Raw genomic sequence first — 21117 nt, forward strand, 5'->3', positions numbered from 1 at the left:
AAAATAAAAACAGTGTTCAGTTGTGAATGACTTCCAGTAGTTAGTTTGTAGTTTCCAGACCTGTTGTGTATTTTACTGAGATATAGATATTTTTAATAAAGCCCTGATGAAAAAGCAGGGATATATGCTGTTTTTCATCAGGCTATAAAAACCTATTATTATTATTATTATTATTATTATTATTGTTTTGTTGTTGGAAGAATAGTAGCAATAATAATATATTTTGTTTAAATTAGTTTTTCGGGCTTCCGTAGTCATTTATTTAATTCTGTGTTTTTGCCAAATAACACTTATATCTTCTCTTTTTCAACATTATGTGGATTCTAATGATTCAATAAATAAATAAATAAATAAATAAGTTTCTGCTGTCATGTATGCCTCTCAGCCAAACTACAATTGCATTGAGCTGATTCGTCAATCAGTCTGTCAGTCATTTTTGAGCCCGCCTCCAAAGCCAGCAAGGTTTTTGTTTTGGCTGAATCAACAAGAAACTAGACGTTGCGGACAATTCTGCTTATCGGGTATGAATATTGTATTGTTGTATTTTTATTGAGAAGGCGTCTTTTTGGTAATTTTAGTTAAACTACCGACACAAATTACGGGAATGTAGATAAAATCAGAGCAGGAAGTTGATAGCTTGGAGCAGGTGCATGCTCAGACACAGCTCTGACTAGTCGATGTATATGTTGCGTTTCAAAGCTGTTTATTAGTGTTATCAGGCATTATTAATGATTTAAAATCACATTGAATTGTGTATCAGTGCTATATGACCAGATCGACACACGACGAGATCCTGTCAGCTGCCGTCGTTGTTTCTCTGCCCCCCAACAACAAGAGGACTTTGCTAACTTTGCTCAGCTACAGCATCCCGATCCACATAAATCTATGATGGTTGTTTAATTTGTAGTGAACACACTGAGTGTCAGAGATGACATTCACATATTCTTTCGAGTGGGAAAGCATTACATTAATTCGCACTGTCAGCCGCAATAAAGTAGCCTGAATATGTTTTTTTGTGATTCCTTATGAAGTCCCTGTCTGCCAGCCTTATCCCCTCACAATGGCCTCCTCTTCATCGGTTGGAGATAAACAGCTGCAGAGGATAATCAGAGATCTACACGGTAATTAATATATTCACACACATATTACAAATACGACTGTTTTATATAATGTCAATTGAACAAAATACGTCATCCCTCAGAAAAATAGATTAAAGTCATTTGACAGAAATGTATATTCAAAACATTTTTAATAAAATGCAAGCATATAGACAGACTTATATTAAGTTGCATAAGTTTCTATCCAATTCTAATTATAATATTACAATTATTAACAATTGGTTTCTAACTAGTGACATTGACACCAGAGGACATTATTATGTGGTGTTTAATTCTGGTAGGTTTCGGTTATTTTGCATGGCATCTTTGTGGATTGAGCTTGTTTCCTTCAGATGACACATTTTTGCATCAAGAGGTTGAGTAAGCATCTCTAATATGGTTTCATGTTCCTTGACATATTCGTGCATGTACATGTATGAATGTATACATTTATACAAGAAGACTACTACAAAACAGTAGTACTGTTTCTAAATGGCAGATTAGTATTATTATTAATGGGCTACAAAAGCAAATTTAGTCCATGGCAGTTGTCAAAGTAGAATCTAAGTGATTGTCGTGTTGCAGGTTTTCCCAGCTGAACAATATATTGGCTAATAGCACGTGTATCAAGTAATGTATTGCTTAAAGTTTGAAGAATGGGTTTTTTGTTGAAGACGGAGCAATCAATTGGTCAAAGATCAGTAATGGGTATTTCAGACACAGAAATAAGTTTTTCCCTGCTTGATTATTCAGTTCGTTATAACTGAGAATTTTCACCTGTTCTAATTTATACATGGATAAACCAACAACAACATGAGCTTTAATGTCCTTTTTTTATGCTGATAAAGTCAAACAGAGGTTAGAAACGTACTGCTTTGCTGCATAATTGGGGATCATTTTAAATTTTGTTTTCTTTTGGATTTAAAGGTGTATTTATTAAAGAAACCTGCATCAGTTTTTTGTCTCTTATGTCTTTTAATCTGCAGAATTAAAAAAAATGGAATTGGCTGATTTTTTTATCTTGAAATCTAGACTTATTTTTATTGATATATGGTAATTCTGCTCTTACTGTTTTAACACAGATGCTGTGATGGAGTTGACTAAAGAACACACGGAGTGTAATGAACCTATAACAGATGACAGTGCTAATCTGCACAAGTTCTTCTATAAGCTTGAATACCTTTTGCAGGTATGGTGTTTTTACCACAATATAGCACATATTGATTTGTTTCAAGTTTCTCTACTAAATGATCCGAGTAGTTAAACGAATAAAAACAAACAAACTACAAGATCTGGAGACTCCTACATCCAGAGAACCAGACATTGTTGTAATTTATATAAAGTGACCCTGATGAGTTTTTCAGGACTTCTAGTTATTCTGAGAACGTATAAGAGGGATTTTATTTTTCTGAATTGGAAGTTTTGCTGATTAAAATTTAGCTTAAACTACAGACGCGTCAACTTTTTACAGGGTAACAGACAGAAATATTCCAGATTGGGATCTAAACATGACACGATGCAAAAATTGCCTACAACCATTATGAAGGAAACATTGTTGCAGTTCTATTTTGGTACTATTTTTAACTTATTTGTGAGATTGATCAATCATCTTGACATGCTAAACAAATATTTTCATTTGTAAAAGACAGCAGCCGATATGTTTTTGGTTTTTCCAATCATGCAAAGCCAAGTTCGTCATTTTCAGAACCATGTACAGTGACGGGTAAAAGCATGTGCACCTCTTTGAAAACTAAAACTAGAGTTTAATAGGACAATAAAAAACTCATAATTGACCAAAGCCAATATTTCTGGCCTACATTCAAAATGCTATTTGACAAAAAAAATAGCATCTCCATCATATAACATGGTGATGGCAGTGTCATTCTGTGGCAAACTTTTCTTCAACAGGAACAGGGCAGCTACTTGGAGCTTATGTCCTTATGAATGGCACTAAATACATCATAAATCATATACTTTCTTGTGGCGTAAAATAATGATAAACATGTGAATATACATTATTTGGGTTGTACTTTTCAGTATTCATGATTACGTGATATGTTTGTTTAATGCCAACAAAATTACAGTATATGATGTTGAAGAATAGAAGTGGAAAAAGGATATACATGGATCGACTTGATATGAACAGAATTTAAATGTTTGCTTGACCTGTTTGATAATCCATGTCACACTGAGGATATTTTAACATGCTACTGTTTGTGTGACTCAGTTTGACCAGAAAGAGAAGACAACCTTTCTTGGCCAAAGAAAAGACTACTGGGATTACTTTTGCGACTGCCTGATTAAGATCAAAGGAGCTAACGATGGCATCCGTTTTGTTAAATCCATCCCTGAGGTAATCCTCCCATGTAACACACACATACGTACACGCACATCCACACAATGTGCCCCTGTCCTGCCATGGCTTGCATCACATGTGCTCGTCCCGTTACACAGTGACTGTTTAATCATGTAGGTAATCCTCTGTTAGTCAGGAGGACTAGAAGATACTGCTAATTGCTGCAATTCTCACATCTTTCAGCAATTTCTTCCTTTCTCACATTTTGTGCTTGGAAGTCACTGTGGTGAGCTTTAAGATTGGCATTACACTATGTTCTTTTTTTTTTTTTTTACAGTATTTAAATTATTCATTGTTTGACAAAAAAAACAGATTTATTTTTAGAAAAAAAATTCAAGGTGTAGATTTGTTTTTGTTTTTTGCCTTTAGGTTTTGGCAACCTAAGGTAACAATGTTTGTTTCTTTGAGGCATGCTACTGCTGAATTACCGACCTACAAAATCTCTTAATCATTTACTTAATCATTTGGCTAAAGACATATTGTGGAATGTGTATGTTTTTTCTGATAGGTTGAGTTTTCAGCTTTAAAATAGCTCAATAACTTTCAATTATTACCTTTCTTTAATAAACACTTTGGAACTTCGATGTATACTATTGGTCAGGGTTATGATGCAATTGTTTTCCTAAGTTTTTTACTTTGCTTTATGCTTGTTGCCATTTGTTGAAACTGCTGCTGATGCTTAAAAGAAGTTATGCATCATTCTAATTTAAACCTTCTAAGTTGCTTGTTTTGTCCACATTGCTTGCTAAAATATTCAGTTTGATTCAGTCTGTGGCACAAAGAGAAACATCAAGTCATAAAATGTTAAAAGTTGTTATCACATTACATTTATTGTTTATTTAGTACAATTTAACATATGCATTTTGATCAGATATTATTAGGGCAATTGTCACATAAAAAATTCTGTTTGATGTATTATCAAAACACATCAATATGAATTAGAGATCTGCACAGGTCAGAGTGTTATTTTTTCACTAAAGCTAAAAACCTTGATCTGTGATTACTAATAAATTATTGTGGGCTTTTAGTGTTCTTACTTCAGCTTCACTTTTTGATTGTGAACTCTGAACAAGTCCAAGAACTCCAGCCGGTGTCCGTCTGCTAGATTGTTGTATCCGTCGTCTTACTTAAAATCCTTTCATCTGCTAATGTTTTTAGAGTCTTTTATTCAACATAGATTGCATGCTTACTTCTGTGTGCTATATGACAAAAAGATATGTTATTTTATGAGCAAATTTACCAGGGAACTATTTCTGCAGTTGATCAGTTAAGGTTCAGACATTAAACCAAATAATTCCCAGTTGGAATTCTATATTTTATAGACATTGCATGCATCACAAATGCAGGAAAATAATGTAACGTCTTTAATCAGGTGACATAGTTTTTTATGGGCTATTTTGTTCAAATTTTCATCAAATACAAAATCTCATTTATTGATATTAACCAAAAGAATGTAAGGTGTTAACAAATTTAGGTACAGTCATTTGCATTCAGATTTCCTAACGTACATTCTTGAGAGTTGGGTTGAACTTTTGGGCCTGGTCTAAACTCTGGTTGCAACTGCAATTTATTTTTTTCGAGGTACAATGCAAAATAGCTCAGGTTCTGTCTTAAACTTCTCCGTAACTTTTTCCCTGTCCTGTCTGCTGTGTTTCTTGGTTGTGTATCTGTGGTTGCATAATAAAATGCATGTTTTTATTTTCTCAGTTGAAGACATCACTGGGAAAAGGACGAGCCTTCATCCGCTACTCCCTTGTCCACCAGCGTCTTGCAGACACTTTGCAGCAGTGTTTCATTAATCAGAAGGTTACAAGGTCAGAGAAGTCTTAAATGCTGTACTGTTGTTTATTGCCGTGTAGCTGTTGTTAGTTTTTGTTTTTCTCCATTAAGCTTGGGTGGGGGCGCACTGCGTTTCTATGTTCATTCTCAGGAACTGTTTAGTTTCCATTCCCGATTTTATGTTTTGTTTCTGTTTTTTATGGCAACACAACCTTAACCTTAGATTCCAGTATACATTTTCAGTTCCTGGCTTCCTATAAACTTGAAGTTGTTTTATTTACATTTGACCTTTTAATCAACTGGGTGGTATATAGAATCTTTTTAGGATGGTTTTTGTTGCACTGTTACACATTTTTATGTGACTTTCTTTTGTGTTTGCATTTTAGTTGAAATAAATGCCTGTTAAGTAAAAAGTAATTCAGTAATTCTGAATTCCTCTTCTAAGGAAAATGGCAAAACAGGTAAATGAAACACAGCATATGCAGCCATCAATGTTTGTTCCTGTTTCCTGAAGCAGTGAAACTAGAAATTTACTGCAATGAACTTCTCTTTTAAATGCTTTTGACAATAACAACACTCTTCAATTTCCTTTTATCTACAAGAGCCTAGTAGCTCTTTGTAACATTTAATTAACTTGCATTTATCTTTACACCATAATATTCTCAGGATGCCACTAAAACCACAAATGTCACTGGTGGGATCCTTACCACAGATTGAAAACCACATGTGTAAAGAAAGCATTTCTAAAATTTCTATTTTGACTTTGTTTTTTTGTGCCACCATCATTTGAATAAGGATATTTTTCATATCTCTGTTTTTGATGTTTGCCTGTCATACAAGCCCTGTTTTCATGTGTCCCAGTGACGGTCACTTTCATTCAATTTGTTTTGTTTGTTTTTCTAGCTGAGTAGCATAAAGCATATTGCTTTACCTGGAATGATAACATCATTTTGGTACTAGAAAGTAATTGTGTGCATCCTACATATTACTTCACTTATCTTCATTCATGTCCTGGAAATGCAGTGACTGGTATTATGCCCGGAGTCCCTTCCTCAAGTCCTACATCACAGCTGAAATAATCAACGACCTTTATGAGCTGAACCAGATCCAATTTGACGTGGCTGCCAGAGGTTACGACCTTGATGCAGATTGGCCTTCCTTTGCAAGGTAACGCTTACATCTGCATTTACATACATTACATTTGTTTGGTGAAGCTTTTATTGCTAGAAACTAGTAGTAAACTAAACTAGTAGTTTACTAGTAGTAATGTAAAGTTTCTAGCTTTTATTGCTAGAACTAGTAGTAAAAGCTTCGTGAGGGAAAAGCAAAAATATGTTGGCTGATCTTGAGTTTATAAATACTTCTATATTGTTAGTTTAAGATATTTAAAAATAATCATTACAGTTAACTGTGCAAGACCTGGTAGTATTGGGAAATTGCATTTCACTTTATTGGAACAAATGAAAACTTTTGGTGAATTACAGACTATTTCACCAGTATTTCACAGTACAACACAATTTTCCAGTCGTTAGCAAATCCACGTGTCTCATGTTGTCTGAGTGCTCACATTGTACTTACGCCCTGATATTTGTTTCTCTTGTTTGCAACTATTGTTGAATTATTTCTCCTCTGTCTACAATCTACAAAAATTTAGCAGTCAGTGATAAGTTTTTAAAATGGTCATATTTTGCTTTACAATGTTAAGATATAGTTAAGGACAAACAAAGCTAAAACCTGTAAGATGGATTCACCAGTATGATTTAAAAGATTCACAGACATTTTCTTTGTATACGTTTCTTCCGATGGCTATTATATAGAAAAACAAAATCTGTCTGCAGTTTGCTAGGCAATTTCTGCTTTTACATTTTCATAAGTGGTTGACAACAAGTTTTCGGTTCTGATTGTTGTTTCTTGTATACAACTTGAACAGCTCTTGATGGTATTTGTGATTTGGTGGTTAAACTAAAATTGTGTCATTGTAGTGCAGTTAAGGAAGTTTTCTTACTGGCTTCCACCCTCATGCTAATTCTGAAAACAAGCAGCTGTTCAAATTCCATGTAATTTCTTCTGCAAGAAAGAGACTTAGGTTAACCTAATACACCAGTTATTTTTGTTTCATATTTGCTTTGCACTTACGCTGCCAAAGGAAAATAATGTTCCATCATCACCTATTTAATTGGATTAACAATTCGAGAAATATGATTTTATCATGCTCTAGAATCCAGAGGTGAAATGCTTTTGATCACCGCATCCATTGCTTTGCATTGCACTTGTTGTGCAGAAAACAGAAACAGTAGGCTCGTTTCCACTGTGATGGTACGAAAAAATGACATTAATAGAATATCCTTTTCTCTGAAATAACTCAGCAGTTTTCTGCAAATTAATGGACACATACAAATTACCTACCTTTGCAGTTGAAAAGTTGAAAGTAAATCAGTTTTTTCCTCTTATGTGAAGGAGAACCTTAGGAGGTGCTTCACAAAATCTCTTGTGGAAGCCTCCAAGTCGCTGTTCCAGCATCAGCAGTCTGGTCGGCAGCAATTCACATTCCCAGGTATTTAATTTTGTTTCAAATTAATGAACAAACTTGAATCAAATATCTGGTCAAATATTACCTTTTTTTTTTTTTTTACAGCATTTAACAAGAGATTTTTTTTCTCCATTTCAATGTACTGAGTAGGTGCATGAGTGCCTTCAGGTCCCAGACGTAAGTCACAGTCTGCTTGGAGAACTTGGAGATTTGGGAGAACATTCTTCCTGCAACATTGCTGAAAATCTGCGCATTGAACTTGACCAGTCCGAGCTCAGACAGCAGCAGCTTCTGGTACATGTGCAGGAGTTGAGTAAGGAGGCTGCTGAGCTAAAAGGCGTCGTCAAAGACCTTCAAGGTCAGTTATCGGCTCAGACGTCCGGCAATTCAGCATCGGTCCTTGCCAGGTTTAACTCAGACACCGGTAATGAAGACCGACTGAATCAGGACCAGAGTCAGAAGGATTTACAAGAGAGACTCAAAGCTACCGAGAGCAAAAACATGGAGCTCCTTTCTAAATTGGACGAGTCTCTTAATGAAAGGGGACAACAAACAGCCAGCTACTGTGACACAGCCTGGAAAATCCAAGAACTCTTAGAAAGACTTAAGACTGCAGAGGAGGAGAAGTTGGAGGCAAAAAGAGAGGCAAAGGAAACAGCCAGAGACTCTGAACATTTGTCTCAGGATCTGAAACTCAGGGAAGAAAAGTTGAGGAATACCGAGGAGAAGCTTGATGAAGTCAAAGCCAGAGCACACGTTGAACGAGAGGAGGCTATTGCTCGGCTGGAGGAACTACAGAGTGCAGTTGGTCGAATTCAGGGGGCGCTAACTTTGAAAGAGAAGGAGACCGGAAACTTGAGAGCTCAGCTGCAGGATGTGCAAGCCTCTCTGGAGAGCAGGGAGCGCCAGGCAGAGGAACTACGAAAAAGGTTGCAAGAAGAGGTAGAACAACGATGTGGTATGAGCTACGAGGAACTGGAGGGTCAGATGTTGGAGTTAAGGAAAACTCTAAAAACTAGAGAGAAAGATCTAGCTGCTCACTCAGAAAGAATAAAACATTTGGAGGAACAATTAGAGAAACTAAATGCTGATGCAGAGTCTTTGTGCCTCCAAACTGATGATAGTAATTCTGTCTGTAGTGATACTGAAAATCATGTGGACCACAAAAACCAATGCAATCATCTAATGGAAATAAACAAAGAGCTTCTCCAAACAGTAAGGAGGACTGAGGCAAATGTTTCAGAGTTGACTGCAACCAGGGCTGCCCTGCTGGACCAGCTGGCTGCTTTAAAAGCCTCTGAGAAGCAGTTAAAGGGTAGAGTAGAAGCTGCAGCGATGAACGTGGAAGACAGGGAGAAGAAGCTTTTAGATGAAAACCTGCAACTTGAAGAGACTCTCCAAAAGATGTTACTCCAGAATGATGGGTTAAATGCTCAAGTCAAAAAGTTACAGCAAGAAAATGTAGAACTTTTAAATACTCATTCCTCAATGAAGAGTCAATTAACTACAACTCAACAGGAGGTGGACTTTCTCAATGCAAAAGCTGACATGCTGGCAAACAACCTTACTGGGTCCCAAAGAGGCCAAGCGGAGTTGCTTGAAAAACTCCATGAAGCCGAGGCCAACCTGAGAGCCCAGACTGTGAGCTGTTCCCTCCTCCAGGCTCGAATAGGCGAGCTGGAGAGAGGGACCTTGCACCATGAAAAAGGAGCAGCGGAATGCAATGAAAAAGAACAAAAGCTTCAAGATGAACATCAAGCTTCCTCGTTGGACACCAAAGAGGCCCCAATCAGGCTGGTCATCGCTGAGGCCCAGTTGGAGCTCAACCAAAAGGAGGTGACCAGGCTCCGAGAAGAGGTGGTGGAGCTCAGGGCGCAAGTGCTGGCGGCAAACGAGGACAAGTTGAAGGCTCAGGCTCAGCAGGAGGTGACGGCGGCCTCCAGAGAGGATCTACGCATTTTATCAGATCAGCTGAAGGCGCAGGTGGAGGAGCTGAACCGGCGGCACGTGGATGAGATTCTGAGATCTCGAGAGCGTGAGGAGGCTCTCATGCGGGAGCGTGATGTGGAGGCACAGGCCCGTGTGGGGCTGGCCGCGGAGGTAACGGCCTCTAGAGAGGAGCTGGACAGACTGAAGCTGCGCTGTGAAGCGTTGCGTCTGGAGAACAGCGACTCACAGGAGGCCCTTCACAGAGCCAACACAGAAATGGCAGAACTCGGCGTGCACGTCTGCATGCTGACCGCTCAAAACGAGGAGGCTCGACTGCGCTGGGAAGGCCTGTCATCACGACTACAGGACCTGGAGGAGGCAGCGGCCCAGGAGGCGGAGAGGCTCAACACCTGCATGGAGCAACTGCGTCAGGAGAACCAAGAGCTCTGCTCTCAACTCCGTGACAAAGAGGATCTGTTGTTGCTCAGGCAGAAACTCCAGACGGAGATGAGCGAAGCCCAGCAGGCGGCAGAGACTGGACAGAAGACGAGGCGGGAAGAGATTCAGGCCCTACGGCTCCAGCTCAGCAGTCAAACCACCGGCCATGAAAACCAGATCCAGGTCAGACACTAAAACTGAGTGTGACATGCGTTAGTGACTTTCTCTTGTTTCTTCTGTGTTTGAGTATAATTGCATCCATACATAAACCAGGAATACATTTTGAAGGTCAATAGTTGGTGCTGAGTAGCATATTCAGTTGAATCACTGAGGAAGTTGAAATGTACAACAAGCAAGAAGCAGGGAAGTATTTAAAATACGTCTCTTAAAAGTAGTTAGAGGTTACTGGATACTTTAATATCTTCAATATATTTTGCATCATCTGAAGACCTGCGAGACTCTGTCTGACAAGTCTCGTTATTAGATTATTTATCCAGTGATGTTCTTGTTACACCAAGAACGTTCTGTTGCCATTTGTGAAACATGAACTTTTCTTCCTAAATCTGTTTGCAATGTTTCTAAAAAGAAAAAAAATGAAGGAGGTTTTAACTGTGCAATAATTCTACCGACTGAATATTTAAAAATAAATAAATAAATAAACATACTCTGCCTGGCAGATTTACTTATACCCTTATCATGTTACGTCTACAACCAATGTATTTTAGTGTGTTGTCTGCTAGAATGCATGCAAACAACTGAGAGATGGAAGGAAAAAGAAACATGTTTCGAAACTGGAGTCTAATGTTGTTTGCATTTGTATTCATCCTTTCATTATAATACTGTAGCACTTGAAAACTGAAAATATCAGCGACTCCAGCCATCCAGTCTGAATGAGTCAAAGCTATTGACTCATTCAATGGGCAAAAATTTCCATATCTACCTGAGCTGAGCTACCAAAGACCTCTAAAGACTTGCTGGTGTAATTCCAGCAAAAGGTGGTTCTGAAGAGTGCAGCACAGGTTTTTTTAGTGTATGTATTTAGTAATTTATTTTTTTCACCTGTTTGGAATTAATATTCAAATTCAAACCTACATACATTTTATCTGTACTACTTTACTAAATGAAAAATTCTTCTTTATTAGTTATACTTTCAACTGTCTTAAGAAAATTGATGTTTAACATTTTGTAGTTTTGAACACATTCATTCACCAATTTTATTCTCCTCCAGAGGGTGAATGAGGAGTTGGAAGATGTGAAGCTACAGCTAGTTAACAGAGAGGAGAAAACAGTCCGACTGGAGAACAAACTCAAGCAGCTGGAGGTCAGTTGTGCTGTAAAAGTGACTCTTATTTTGTAGAAATCTGTTGAATTATTATGCGTTTCATAAAACCGAGAAAAGATTTCTGAATGGTTCACACCTTAAGCAACAACAGAGACACTACCATGCAAAACTAATGTTTATATGAGGAAATTAAATTTACTACCTATTTATGCCGCAAACTTTAGAAAATAATACTGTAACAAAATTACTTGCAGTAAATTCCAGTTGCTTTATGTAAATTGGCAGTTGTAATCATGATGTCATGGCTACAAGCGTAACTTATAAAACACAGATTTATGCTTCGCCTTGCCGTTCTGGACGCAGGCGGAGAATCAGAGATATTGCCAACAGATTGGGGAGAAAAACATCCAGATGGCCGAGTCAGACAATCTCATCCTGCAGAAAGAAGATGAGATAATCCATCTGAAAGAAAATTTATCAAGGTGAGATATTGTATTCCAAAACACACATTCTAAGCCTCTTCGAAGCTCTTTAAATTAAACTTTTCTAATTATGTAAATTTTTAATCCAGAGCTTTGCATGAATTTTTTTTCTTTATTAATTTAAACTAAATATTACATTTAAGTGAAAACAGTTTGAGCTGAGGTTCGCTTTGCATGCGTGCTGGTTACAGGTCTGAGGAGAGCCTGGCTGCAGCTCAGCGGGCCTGTCAGGAGATGGCTGAAAATCTACGGCGGGTCAAGCAGGACAAACAGAGCTTTGATTTAAAGACATCCGCTGAACTCGATGATCTTTATCGTACCAAAATCAATTTAGAGGAAAGACTTGTGGAGCTTATCAGGTATAGGAAATCATTTAGTCTAATTTTTACTCATGTTCTGTGACATTTTCTTGATTTACTGTTGTTTGGCTTCTGTTCATTTTCATTTGTATCCATGTAACATGTAAATAACCTCAAGGACTGTTATAAATGCAGTGTGTTATGTTTTTTTTGTTGTTTTTCAGAGAAAAAGATGCATTGTGGCAGAAGTCTGATGCCCTGGAGTTTGAGCAGAAGCTCCGTGATGAGGAGACTGAAAGGGACGTCAACTACTGTTTGGGTTGTCACACTCAGTTCAGCTGGTGGCTGCGCAAGTACAACTGCAGGTCAGATGTACATCTGAGAATTAAACACCAACCATCATCATTTTTGACAATTAGAGTCACCATCCTATAGTGCTATGCAAAAGTATTCATAACCCAATGATTTAACATTCTGTCATGCTACAAGCACACATTTCAGTATTTTTCAGTGAGATTTTTTGTGATAGAACACATAATATAGTGTGTACTTGTGAAGTTGAAGGAAAAAAAAATATATATTTATATATTTTTTTTCTCCATCTTTTCTGGAGTGTTCCTCAGTCTTCAGTGTACCACAGTACAGACCAAAAGTTTGGACACACCTTTTAATTCAATGAGTTTCCTTTATTTTCATAACTATTTACATTGTAGATTCACACTGAAGGCATCAAAACTATGAATAACACATGTGGAAATATGCACTAAACAAAAAAGTGTAAAACAACTGAAAATACCCCTTATATTCTAGTTTCTTCAAAGTAGCAACCTTTTGCTGTGATTACTGCTTTGCACACACTCTGCATTTTCTTGATGAGCTTCAAGAGGTAGTCACCTGAAATGGTTTTCACTTCATAGGTGTGCCCTGTCAGGTTAATAAGTGGGATTTATTGCCTTATAAATAGTCATGAAAATAAAGAAAACCCATTGAATTAGAAGGTGTGTAAATCTGCCAAGAAATGGCAACTTCATCAAGGCCAGGAAGCTGGTGATAATAGAAGATAGATGCAGGTCAAAATTGAAAGAGGCTGACTTAGGTCTGGGGTTGTTGTTCATTTTCTCAGGACAACTACATGAAACTATACATGGAGTTACAATGTAATGCTTTACATCAAAATATTTTGATATAATCCAATATATTTGGGATCTTATTCAGATCTAAATCCAGTTGAGAAACTGTGGTTTGAAAAATGTTGGTCACAGATGCTCAAGGCTGAACTTGAGCAGCAGATCTCCAGTCAAAGGTTCTTCTGAGTGTTGAAATAAAATGCATATCACTCTGATATCACATATATCAAGATTTCAAGTTGGCTTACTATTTTTCCACTTCACAATTATGGATTGATTTTTATTGGTCTTTCACATGGCATTCGAGTAACATGTCTTGACCCTTCTTGTTGTAACCTGAGAACAAGGGGGAAAGGGTCAAAGGGTATGAATACTTCTACAAAGCACTGTGCTTTTCACATCACAAGAGATGAATATTTAACTGAGTTTGTTTCCATCAAGCAATCCACCTTTTTCACTGTTTGCAACACTTCAGTTTGTTCTGGAAGAGAACTTGACTCTAATTTTCACCTCTTGCCGCAAAAACCAAGTTATGATAAGGTAAACACGAACTGATGTCAAACGAGCTCTGCAGAAATCCGCTGCTGTTTTTATTTCTGTATTTCACTTCTCTTATAAACCTAATCTGTCTCATAACATGTTGTATCACAACATGCTGGTCAGTTCTAATGACGTGTTGTTATCTGTCCTAATTCTGCAAATGACCACAAGAATCTGAAAATATTTAATAAAAACAACAAACTTTACTGATTAATTTGAGATATCAGTCTGGTTGATCAAGTATGCTTATAAGTCAGAGACTATTGTGACTGGAAAAAAAACATATTTTTTCTGTTTTTATAAAGTAAAAGGAAACATGCAATTTTGAAAATTGAGTCTTTCATAAACTTGACCTTTAATGCATAAATAGAGTGACCCTCTAATTAAACCTGTTTGTGTTTTATTTTTGAAGGTCATTATTCCAAATAATGTTCAGTTTTTCATGTACTACAGCCTTTATAGTAAAATGCAACCATATTTTTCTTGCATTTTATTTTATATTTTAAACCAACCACAGCTGTTGCCCATACTGCATCGTCCCATCTTTATATTTGTATTTCCAGGCTGTGTGGGCGTCCCTTCTGCTACTATTGCTGCAGCAACGCAGTGAGCACCCATCAGGGTGGCAACAGAGAGCGCTGCTGTTCCGACTGCTACAACCAGCACAGTGCAGTGGTTGAGCGCCACCCACAGGTGGAGGTCACTCACAACCCACCGGGGTCTCCGTTCAGCCGCTTGCTGCAGACTGGCCGATCTATGGCTGGCGTTGCAGGTGAAACATGATTTCACACAGTCGCACTGTCTAAGGTTGTTGCTGTAGGTTTACATTTTGATAATATGCACAATTTATGAACAGTATAATAGTAAAAACATGATGATTATGTTTTTAGGAGGAGATGAAGGTGAAAAGCCAGATGACGCTGTTTTTGACATCATCACAGAAGAGGAAGTCAGCGGAGTTTATGACAATGACTCCTTTACCACCGCCTGCTCTCCTGGACACAGCCAGCAGGAGGCAGCACAACTGTAACTATCCTAGATGTAACAAGCACACAGACAAAAGAAATTATGAATACTAGTGAATATTTAATAAAATGTAAAGAAAAATACATTTTACATTTACATGTGAATGGTACCTGGGGCTTCACTCTCCTTCAATTCAACTATTTGAGATAAAATTTTGATTAAGTTGTGTTGCAAAAGTAACAGATAAAAGCGAAGAACATTAACTGGGTCATATATTTAAGATATTCTCTGCTTGAACATCTTGAATGTTTAACTTGTCAACCTTTGTCCAACTTTATCTTGAGAAGGTTCGTGATGGTGGTTTTCTGGTGTTGTACTGGCAACACTGCTGCTCTTGTTGACCCATGTTTCCTGATCCATTAGATGATGTACTGTTTGTTACAGTACTGTGAAATTTGATACCTGTTTTCAATAGATCTGAACATAAGGAAATGCAGTTTGTCCATTCTGAAATATATAGATGTTATTTTGAATTGATTAAACCAGGAAAGATGCATGGAAATTTGATACAAGTCTGCCCTGAAAACAATTCCATAAGATTGTAATTATATTTTATATAGCTTGTGAAAACTGTCTACTTGCCCTAGTACTTTCTCTGGCATTTAATTAAAAAGAACGTTAGGTCATTGGAAAAATATTATTAAATAAGTCTTGAAATCATAAACTTTTGATAACTTCACACTGGTTACCAGCAAATGCCTAGTTAAAAAGCTAAACCAAACCTACGTGATTGATAAATGAACCTTAATGTGTCATATTGTTTGTATTAATTTATGTGAAATAGTTCAACACTACAGATACGTTTACAAAGTGTGTCTGTGTGTATTTATTTCCATTCTGGTTCAGAAACAACAGTGCCAGCACAGGAGACTTTCCATCAGAGGATGCTGAGGACGTCAGCACCGCCGTACAGGATGCAGAGATCTGCCTGCTGAAGTCTGGGGAACTAACGTAAGTTTCGCTTGAAGTGAAAGCTACCCAGAAAAACCAAGAGTGAAGTAAAATATATTTACCATGCCACAAGGTGTTGGCTTTTCTCTTGAAACGGAAGTGGCAGAAATGTATTCTTCAAATGAAGATAACCTCTGAAGTGGGAAGTGAAAACCTTCACTGTGTTCCATGGACATAGGAAAGAATATTTGTTTGGGTTACAGCAGGTTTGTGGTATTTACAAAAAACTAAAATCTTGGAGTCAGGACTTTCTACCTTATCCAGGAGCTGCTGATCCATGTGCTAAATCCTACTACTGAAACTAACATTTATTTTTGGACTCCCGACAAACATTATTTGACTTGTGCTGCCTTTTTTGGTTTGTGACCTTTGCAGCCAAACACCTTAAATGAAATTGGTTGCAACATCTTTGCAAACTAAAGCTTTGTATTGGTAGGTAATGCAATATACTTGGGAATGATTTTTAAAGCAATTTGTGTTCCTGAGTGTTTCCTTTTCTTTTCTCTTATCTCAAGTTTCCCACCATTTTATTTTTTGTTGTGGGCATTGAAGGCAGGGGAAATCTTCCCAACAGTGCTAAGATTTTAATGGCATCCAAAACTTTGACATTCTACCAAGTTTTGTATTGAAAAAATTCACTGCAACTGCGATATTTGACACATCAACTTTGCTGTCCAATAGAAATGCACTACAATAACTTTATTGTGCCGATAGATTGTACTCAGGTTCTGACTCCAGGTTCATGTAGGAACTGAAAACCACTGACCTTTAGGCTGTAAGAGAACCAGTTTATCACTAAGGTACATCCAGGTCTTTACTTTCCTGTGTTTTCACAATTTGTCAAATTAATAACTTTAAACGTCAATATATTTTATTGAGATTAATGTCTTGCACACACTAAGTAGTTTAGAATTGTGTACTGGAAGAAATGACACATGGTTTCCATAAAATTTTGAAAACAAAAGACACAGCAGACAAGTTGAGTGTATTTTTGTGGAGAGCTGGAGAAGTCCAATTGTTATGACTTAAAATTGATGTTCACAAACTCCATGCATTTTAGCATAGCTTGAGGTATTTTGAAAATAAAAAGGGCAAACAATTTAGTCTCTAGGTGTGAAACCCTGCTGGGGTTTTGCAGCTCTAATTGCAGTGAAAGGTTGTTCTGCCAATTAGTGGTTGTATTTATGTGGCAGCAATGAGTCCAGGATTTTTCTTTATAATTTTTTTTCAACAAAATCAATTCAAAATGAGGTTTGGTGTGTTCGCTATGCTATATCTTTGGGAACTGCTTGTGTGTGTATGCCTGTAGGCTCTCTGTCCGCCTAACGGTGGACGACATCTCAGGATTTGGGGAAAGCTCTCGGGAGCTCTTCATCAAGTCGAGCTGTTACAGCATCGTCCCCGTTACTATGACTTCTGCTGGACCCACCGTGTCCTGGACCTTCACCTCGGAACCAAAGAGCATCTCTTTCAGTGTGGTTTATAGGGAGAGCGCAGAGACTCCACTGGAGCAGGCCAAGGTAATACTGACTGATCGTTCTAAAATACACGTTACATGAAAATTATTTCCCCAAGTGTAATTTTAAAATATTACTGTGGTGTTCAGCAAATTTTTTAGCTTTTCAGACATAACTTTTACAGTACTGTTTTTCTCTCAGCACTTGTGGTACAGACACACTGTAAACACGACATTAACATAATAAAAAACATGTTGCTGAAGAGTGTTTCTGTCAGCAGTTCAAAATGAGACCAAAATATGGCTCTAAATGATTATTCTGCTCCAGGCTAGCTGCAGCAACTGTTTGCTATAAGAGAAATATGCAAAGCTGTTTACAGCGAAAACAGATGGTAAAGAGCACCAGTTGTTGCAGAGTTAAACAAAGCAAAGTTTCAGCTGTGAGATGCAAAAACTACAACAGGCATAAAGTTTTCCAAGTCCCTCAGGAAAATGATCGTCTATATAACGACAACAACTCTGGTCATTAGCTCCATTACAAAATGCCTGCCTTTAAGTAAGAGCAAATTAGGTTTGTATTTTCAATGAGTTGGTAAGCAGGTATTTCCTCCGTTGCAATGTTTTACATTCGCTCATATAGCTGCTTATCTGGAATCAATATGGATCGAACACCGCTACAGAATTATCTTTAAACAGGCAGGGTTGCCAACACTCATTAGTATTTTAAATTCTATTACATGTTGCCCTTAATTTTCTTCTTCTATTGAGTCTTTAAATATGTGAACTTTAAATATGTGAACTTCTGTGTGAATTAAATGTCAGTGTGTTTTCGATAGGTTTTAATTCCTCTGACTCGCTGTAATTCCCACAAAGAGACGATACAGGGGGAGCTGAAAGTCAGGAACCCAGGAGAATACACGCTCATCTTTGACAACTCTTTCTCCAGGTCAGTCTTAGTAACTTATTCGGGTGCTGGTCAGTTCACCTCTTCACTGTGTTGTGCTTTAAAATCTTGTGCACTTGATTCTTGACCTTTTTTTTAAATACAAAATAGTGTAGTTTGCCGTTTCGCAGTGACCTTGTGCCACCTCCTAGTCAGTTCTGTCTTCTCATCTAATGGATGTTTTGTATTTCAAGTGTTTAGCACAATGATAAGAACATTTCCACTGTTTTTTTGCTTTTTTGACACAGTTTAATGTTTCAAATCTTTAAACAAATTTTAATGTCAGAGATAATCAAAATGAATAGAAAACGTAGGAAAGGATTAAATGGCATTACATCAGTAAATAAATTGGGGGTGCAAAATAATGAAGAAGTGAATTTCCCAGTAGCCATTCTCTCCATCCTCTCCCATTCATTCCCCACTCTAAACATCCCTTTTGTTAATTAGGTTCATTTCGAAGAAAGTGCTGTATCATCTGAGTCTTGCCAAACCAGTTGTCTGCGATTAATCTGGCCTTCTCTGATTGGGACACAGGAGAGCGGATGCGGATGTGACTTTTTGTGTCAAGATGTTTACGTTCACACGGATTGTTTCAAGGTAAAACGGTCTGACTCTTCAGCTGCAGAGCAGCCTCAGTGAAAGGTTGTGGCATTTAAAAAGTGTCTCTCAGTTTTGCACACGAGGCGTTGAACGTCAGATGGGGTCTTATCAAAGAACAAAAGCTGCAAACAACTCACAAGAACTGTTCTGCTCTGCAGAATGTTCTTCTGTTGATATTAATAGTGTGTTGACAAACCTAGATTAAATGTAGCAATGAGAATTTTGCAGAAGTAAAACTGTAGTTTGGTTTATCATGAGGTTAAGTGGGTTTTTATTTCACTCGTATTGTAGAAGGAGTTCGGTGGTAAATGAAGTAAATAACTACACTTGGATAAATGGGTTTTATAGGCTACAATTCTGCCACAGTGCTTGTAGTGTTGTAACAGTTATGTTTTCTGTGTTTAAGAAAAAAATGAAAGTAATAAACAGGAGTAAATTGGTCTGTTCCTGTCAAATTTCATCAGGGTTTCTACAGGGTCTTAAATTCTAAAATAAACTCTAATTTTCAAAACAAGGTCCTAGAACTTGAAAATTAATTTGGATATTTTTTCTTTGATTGCTTTTTTATCAAGGTTTATTGTTTTTTATTATTATTATTCAAGAATAAAAAAACAGCATTTTTTTGTTGTAATTTTATGTTGGCAAATGTGGCATTTTTACACGTCATTTTTACATTCCTGAAATAGCCTTTGTTCTCCTAAAAGTGACTTACAGGGTTTTTTGGGGAGGAAATGCTCTTGGTAATAATCCTGCTCTCTTATCATAAAAAAATATCTGTTTAAAAAAGGGTTTGGCTTCTTGTTATTCAGTTGTTACATAAAATGTTTCAAGAATAGCATTTTCTAAACTTTGCAGTATACTCTACATCAGTGGTTCTTAACCTGGGTTCGATCGAACCCCAGGGGTTCGGCGGAGCCTCTGCCGCGGAGGTAAAGACACACTTGTGTAAAGCTGTGATGACACGTCCCGCTTGGCCATCACTTGCTGCAGAGCATCATGTTACATTGCTCGGCCAATCAGTGATGCGGGGAATTTAGTGCGCGCAGTATCAGCAGCTGTTGTAGTTGTACGTCGCGTGGTTTCTTTCTTAATATTTTAATCCATACTAAATATGTCGAGCAAAAAAAAGAAGAAAATGAACAGCCTTTGCTCTGAAGATGCACTTGCCAAGGTGAAGCCACGCCTCTCTGAACTGGTCTCCCAAAAACAATAGCAGAAGTCACACTGATTTGCAGGCATATCATTTGTGCAATACTTTATTCTGGCCCCAAAAAAGTATTTTGTGGATTCAAAATGACAAAAAACAAACTAAATTTAAAATAAAAAAAATGAAGTTATTAAAAAAAATTTAATTATTTGAAAAAAATCCACATTTATTTTTAATTAGTAAAATAATAAAAAAAATATTTTTGGGGGCTGAAATTCTTCTATGGGGCCAAAATATTTTTGGGGGGCCAGAATAAAGTAATACTGTAACTTGCTGTGAGTTCATGGTTTTGTTCTTTGAGCAAAGGTGACGTTCATGCACGGCTCATTTTGTGCACCAGCAAAAAACATATACCTATGTCTTGAATTTGGAAAAAAAAGTTATTTTCGGTGAATGTGCATATGAAACTGATGGGTTCGGTACCTCAAAAAAGGTTAAGAACCACTGCTCTATATGAATGGAGGTAAAGGGGACTCGAGCCACAGACCAGGACTGAAAGAATACAAACTTAAGTGGATAACGTTACATTTACTTTCATCGAGTTTTCAATAAGTTTGATAAAACCTATTGTATAGGTAAACTAAGATTTAACTAAATGTAAAATTTAACTAGCTGCCTTAAAATTTCCTAAATGGTTATAAACCTGTTTAAAACCCAGTGAACATTGTTACTAAACAAACAGTAGAAATATGTAGCAGATCTTATAACATATTTTTATTATAAGATGAAAAGTAGTTTACATGACCCAGATTTTTATTAGTGGCTAACTGTTAAAGCTTAATTAACATTTACTTTATTAGTCTCTTTAAATGACTCTCTGAGTTGAGCTTTGGGTCTTTAATGATCTCTGAAACATACAAACAAAAACCCTATTTAATCTACCTGTTTTGTTTGTTTTGTTAATTTCTCAAGAGATACTTGAAGGATGGAAGAATATATGCTCTACAACAGCAATTATTGCATTTTTCTTAAATCTACATAAATGGTTTTCTTTGATTTTGAATGATTTTATCTTGAAATGAATTATTATGTGTGACCATATCCTAACCTACCATGTTTGAAATGAAAATAGTTT

At 37.0% G+C, this 21117-nt stretch overlaps 1 protein-coding gene across 1 annotated transcript; it reads left to right on the plus strand.

Moving 5' to 3' along the window:
- The first annotated feature begins 447 nt into the window (after positions 1 to 447).
- fyco1b (FYVE and coiled-coil domain autophagy adaptor 1b) lies at positions 448 to 20160 on the plus strand. Its single transcript, XM_028021330.1, has 18 exons — positions 448 to 521; positions 1032 to 1121; positions 2180 to 2286; positions 3325 to 3450; positions 5161 to 5267; positions 6256 to 6399; positions 7690 to 7786; positions 7913 to 10312; positions 11358 to 11450; positions 11775 to 11893; positions 12085 to 12252; positions 12417 to 12557; positions 14423 to 14631; positions 14750 to 14885; positions 15732 to 15836; positions 17146 to 17356; positions 18129 to 18238; positions 18683 to 20160. Exons 2-18 carry the CDS (start codon positions 1061 to 1063, stop codon positions 18741 to 18743), a joined length of 4395 nt encoding a protein of 1464 aa, XP_027877131.1. The 5' UTR covers positions 448 to 521; positions 1032 to 1060; the 3' UTR covers positions 18744 to 20160.
- Positions 20161 to 21117: the final 957 nt, after the last annotated feature.

The sequence above is a fragment of the Xiphophorus couchianus genome, chromosome 6 (genome assembly GCF_001444195.1).
Source record: "Xiphophorus couchianus chromosome 6, X_couchianus-1.0, whole genome shotgun sequence".
Classification (NCBI taxonomy): domain Eukaryota; kingdom Metazoa; phylum Chordata; class Actinopteri; order Cyprinodontiformes; family Poeciliidae; genus Xiphophorus; species Xiphophorus couchianus.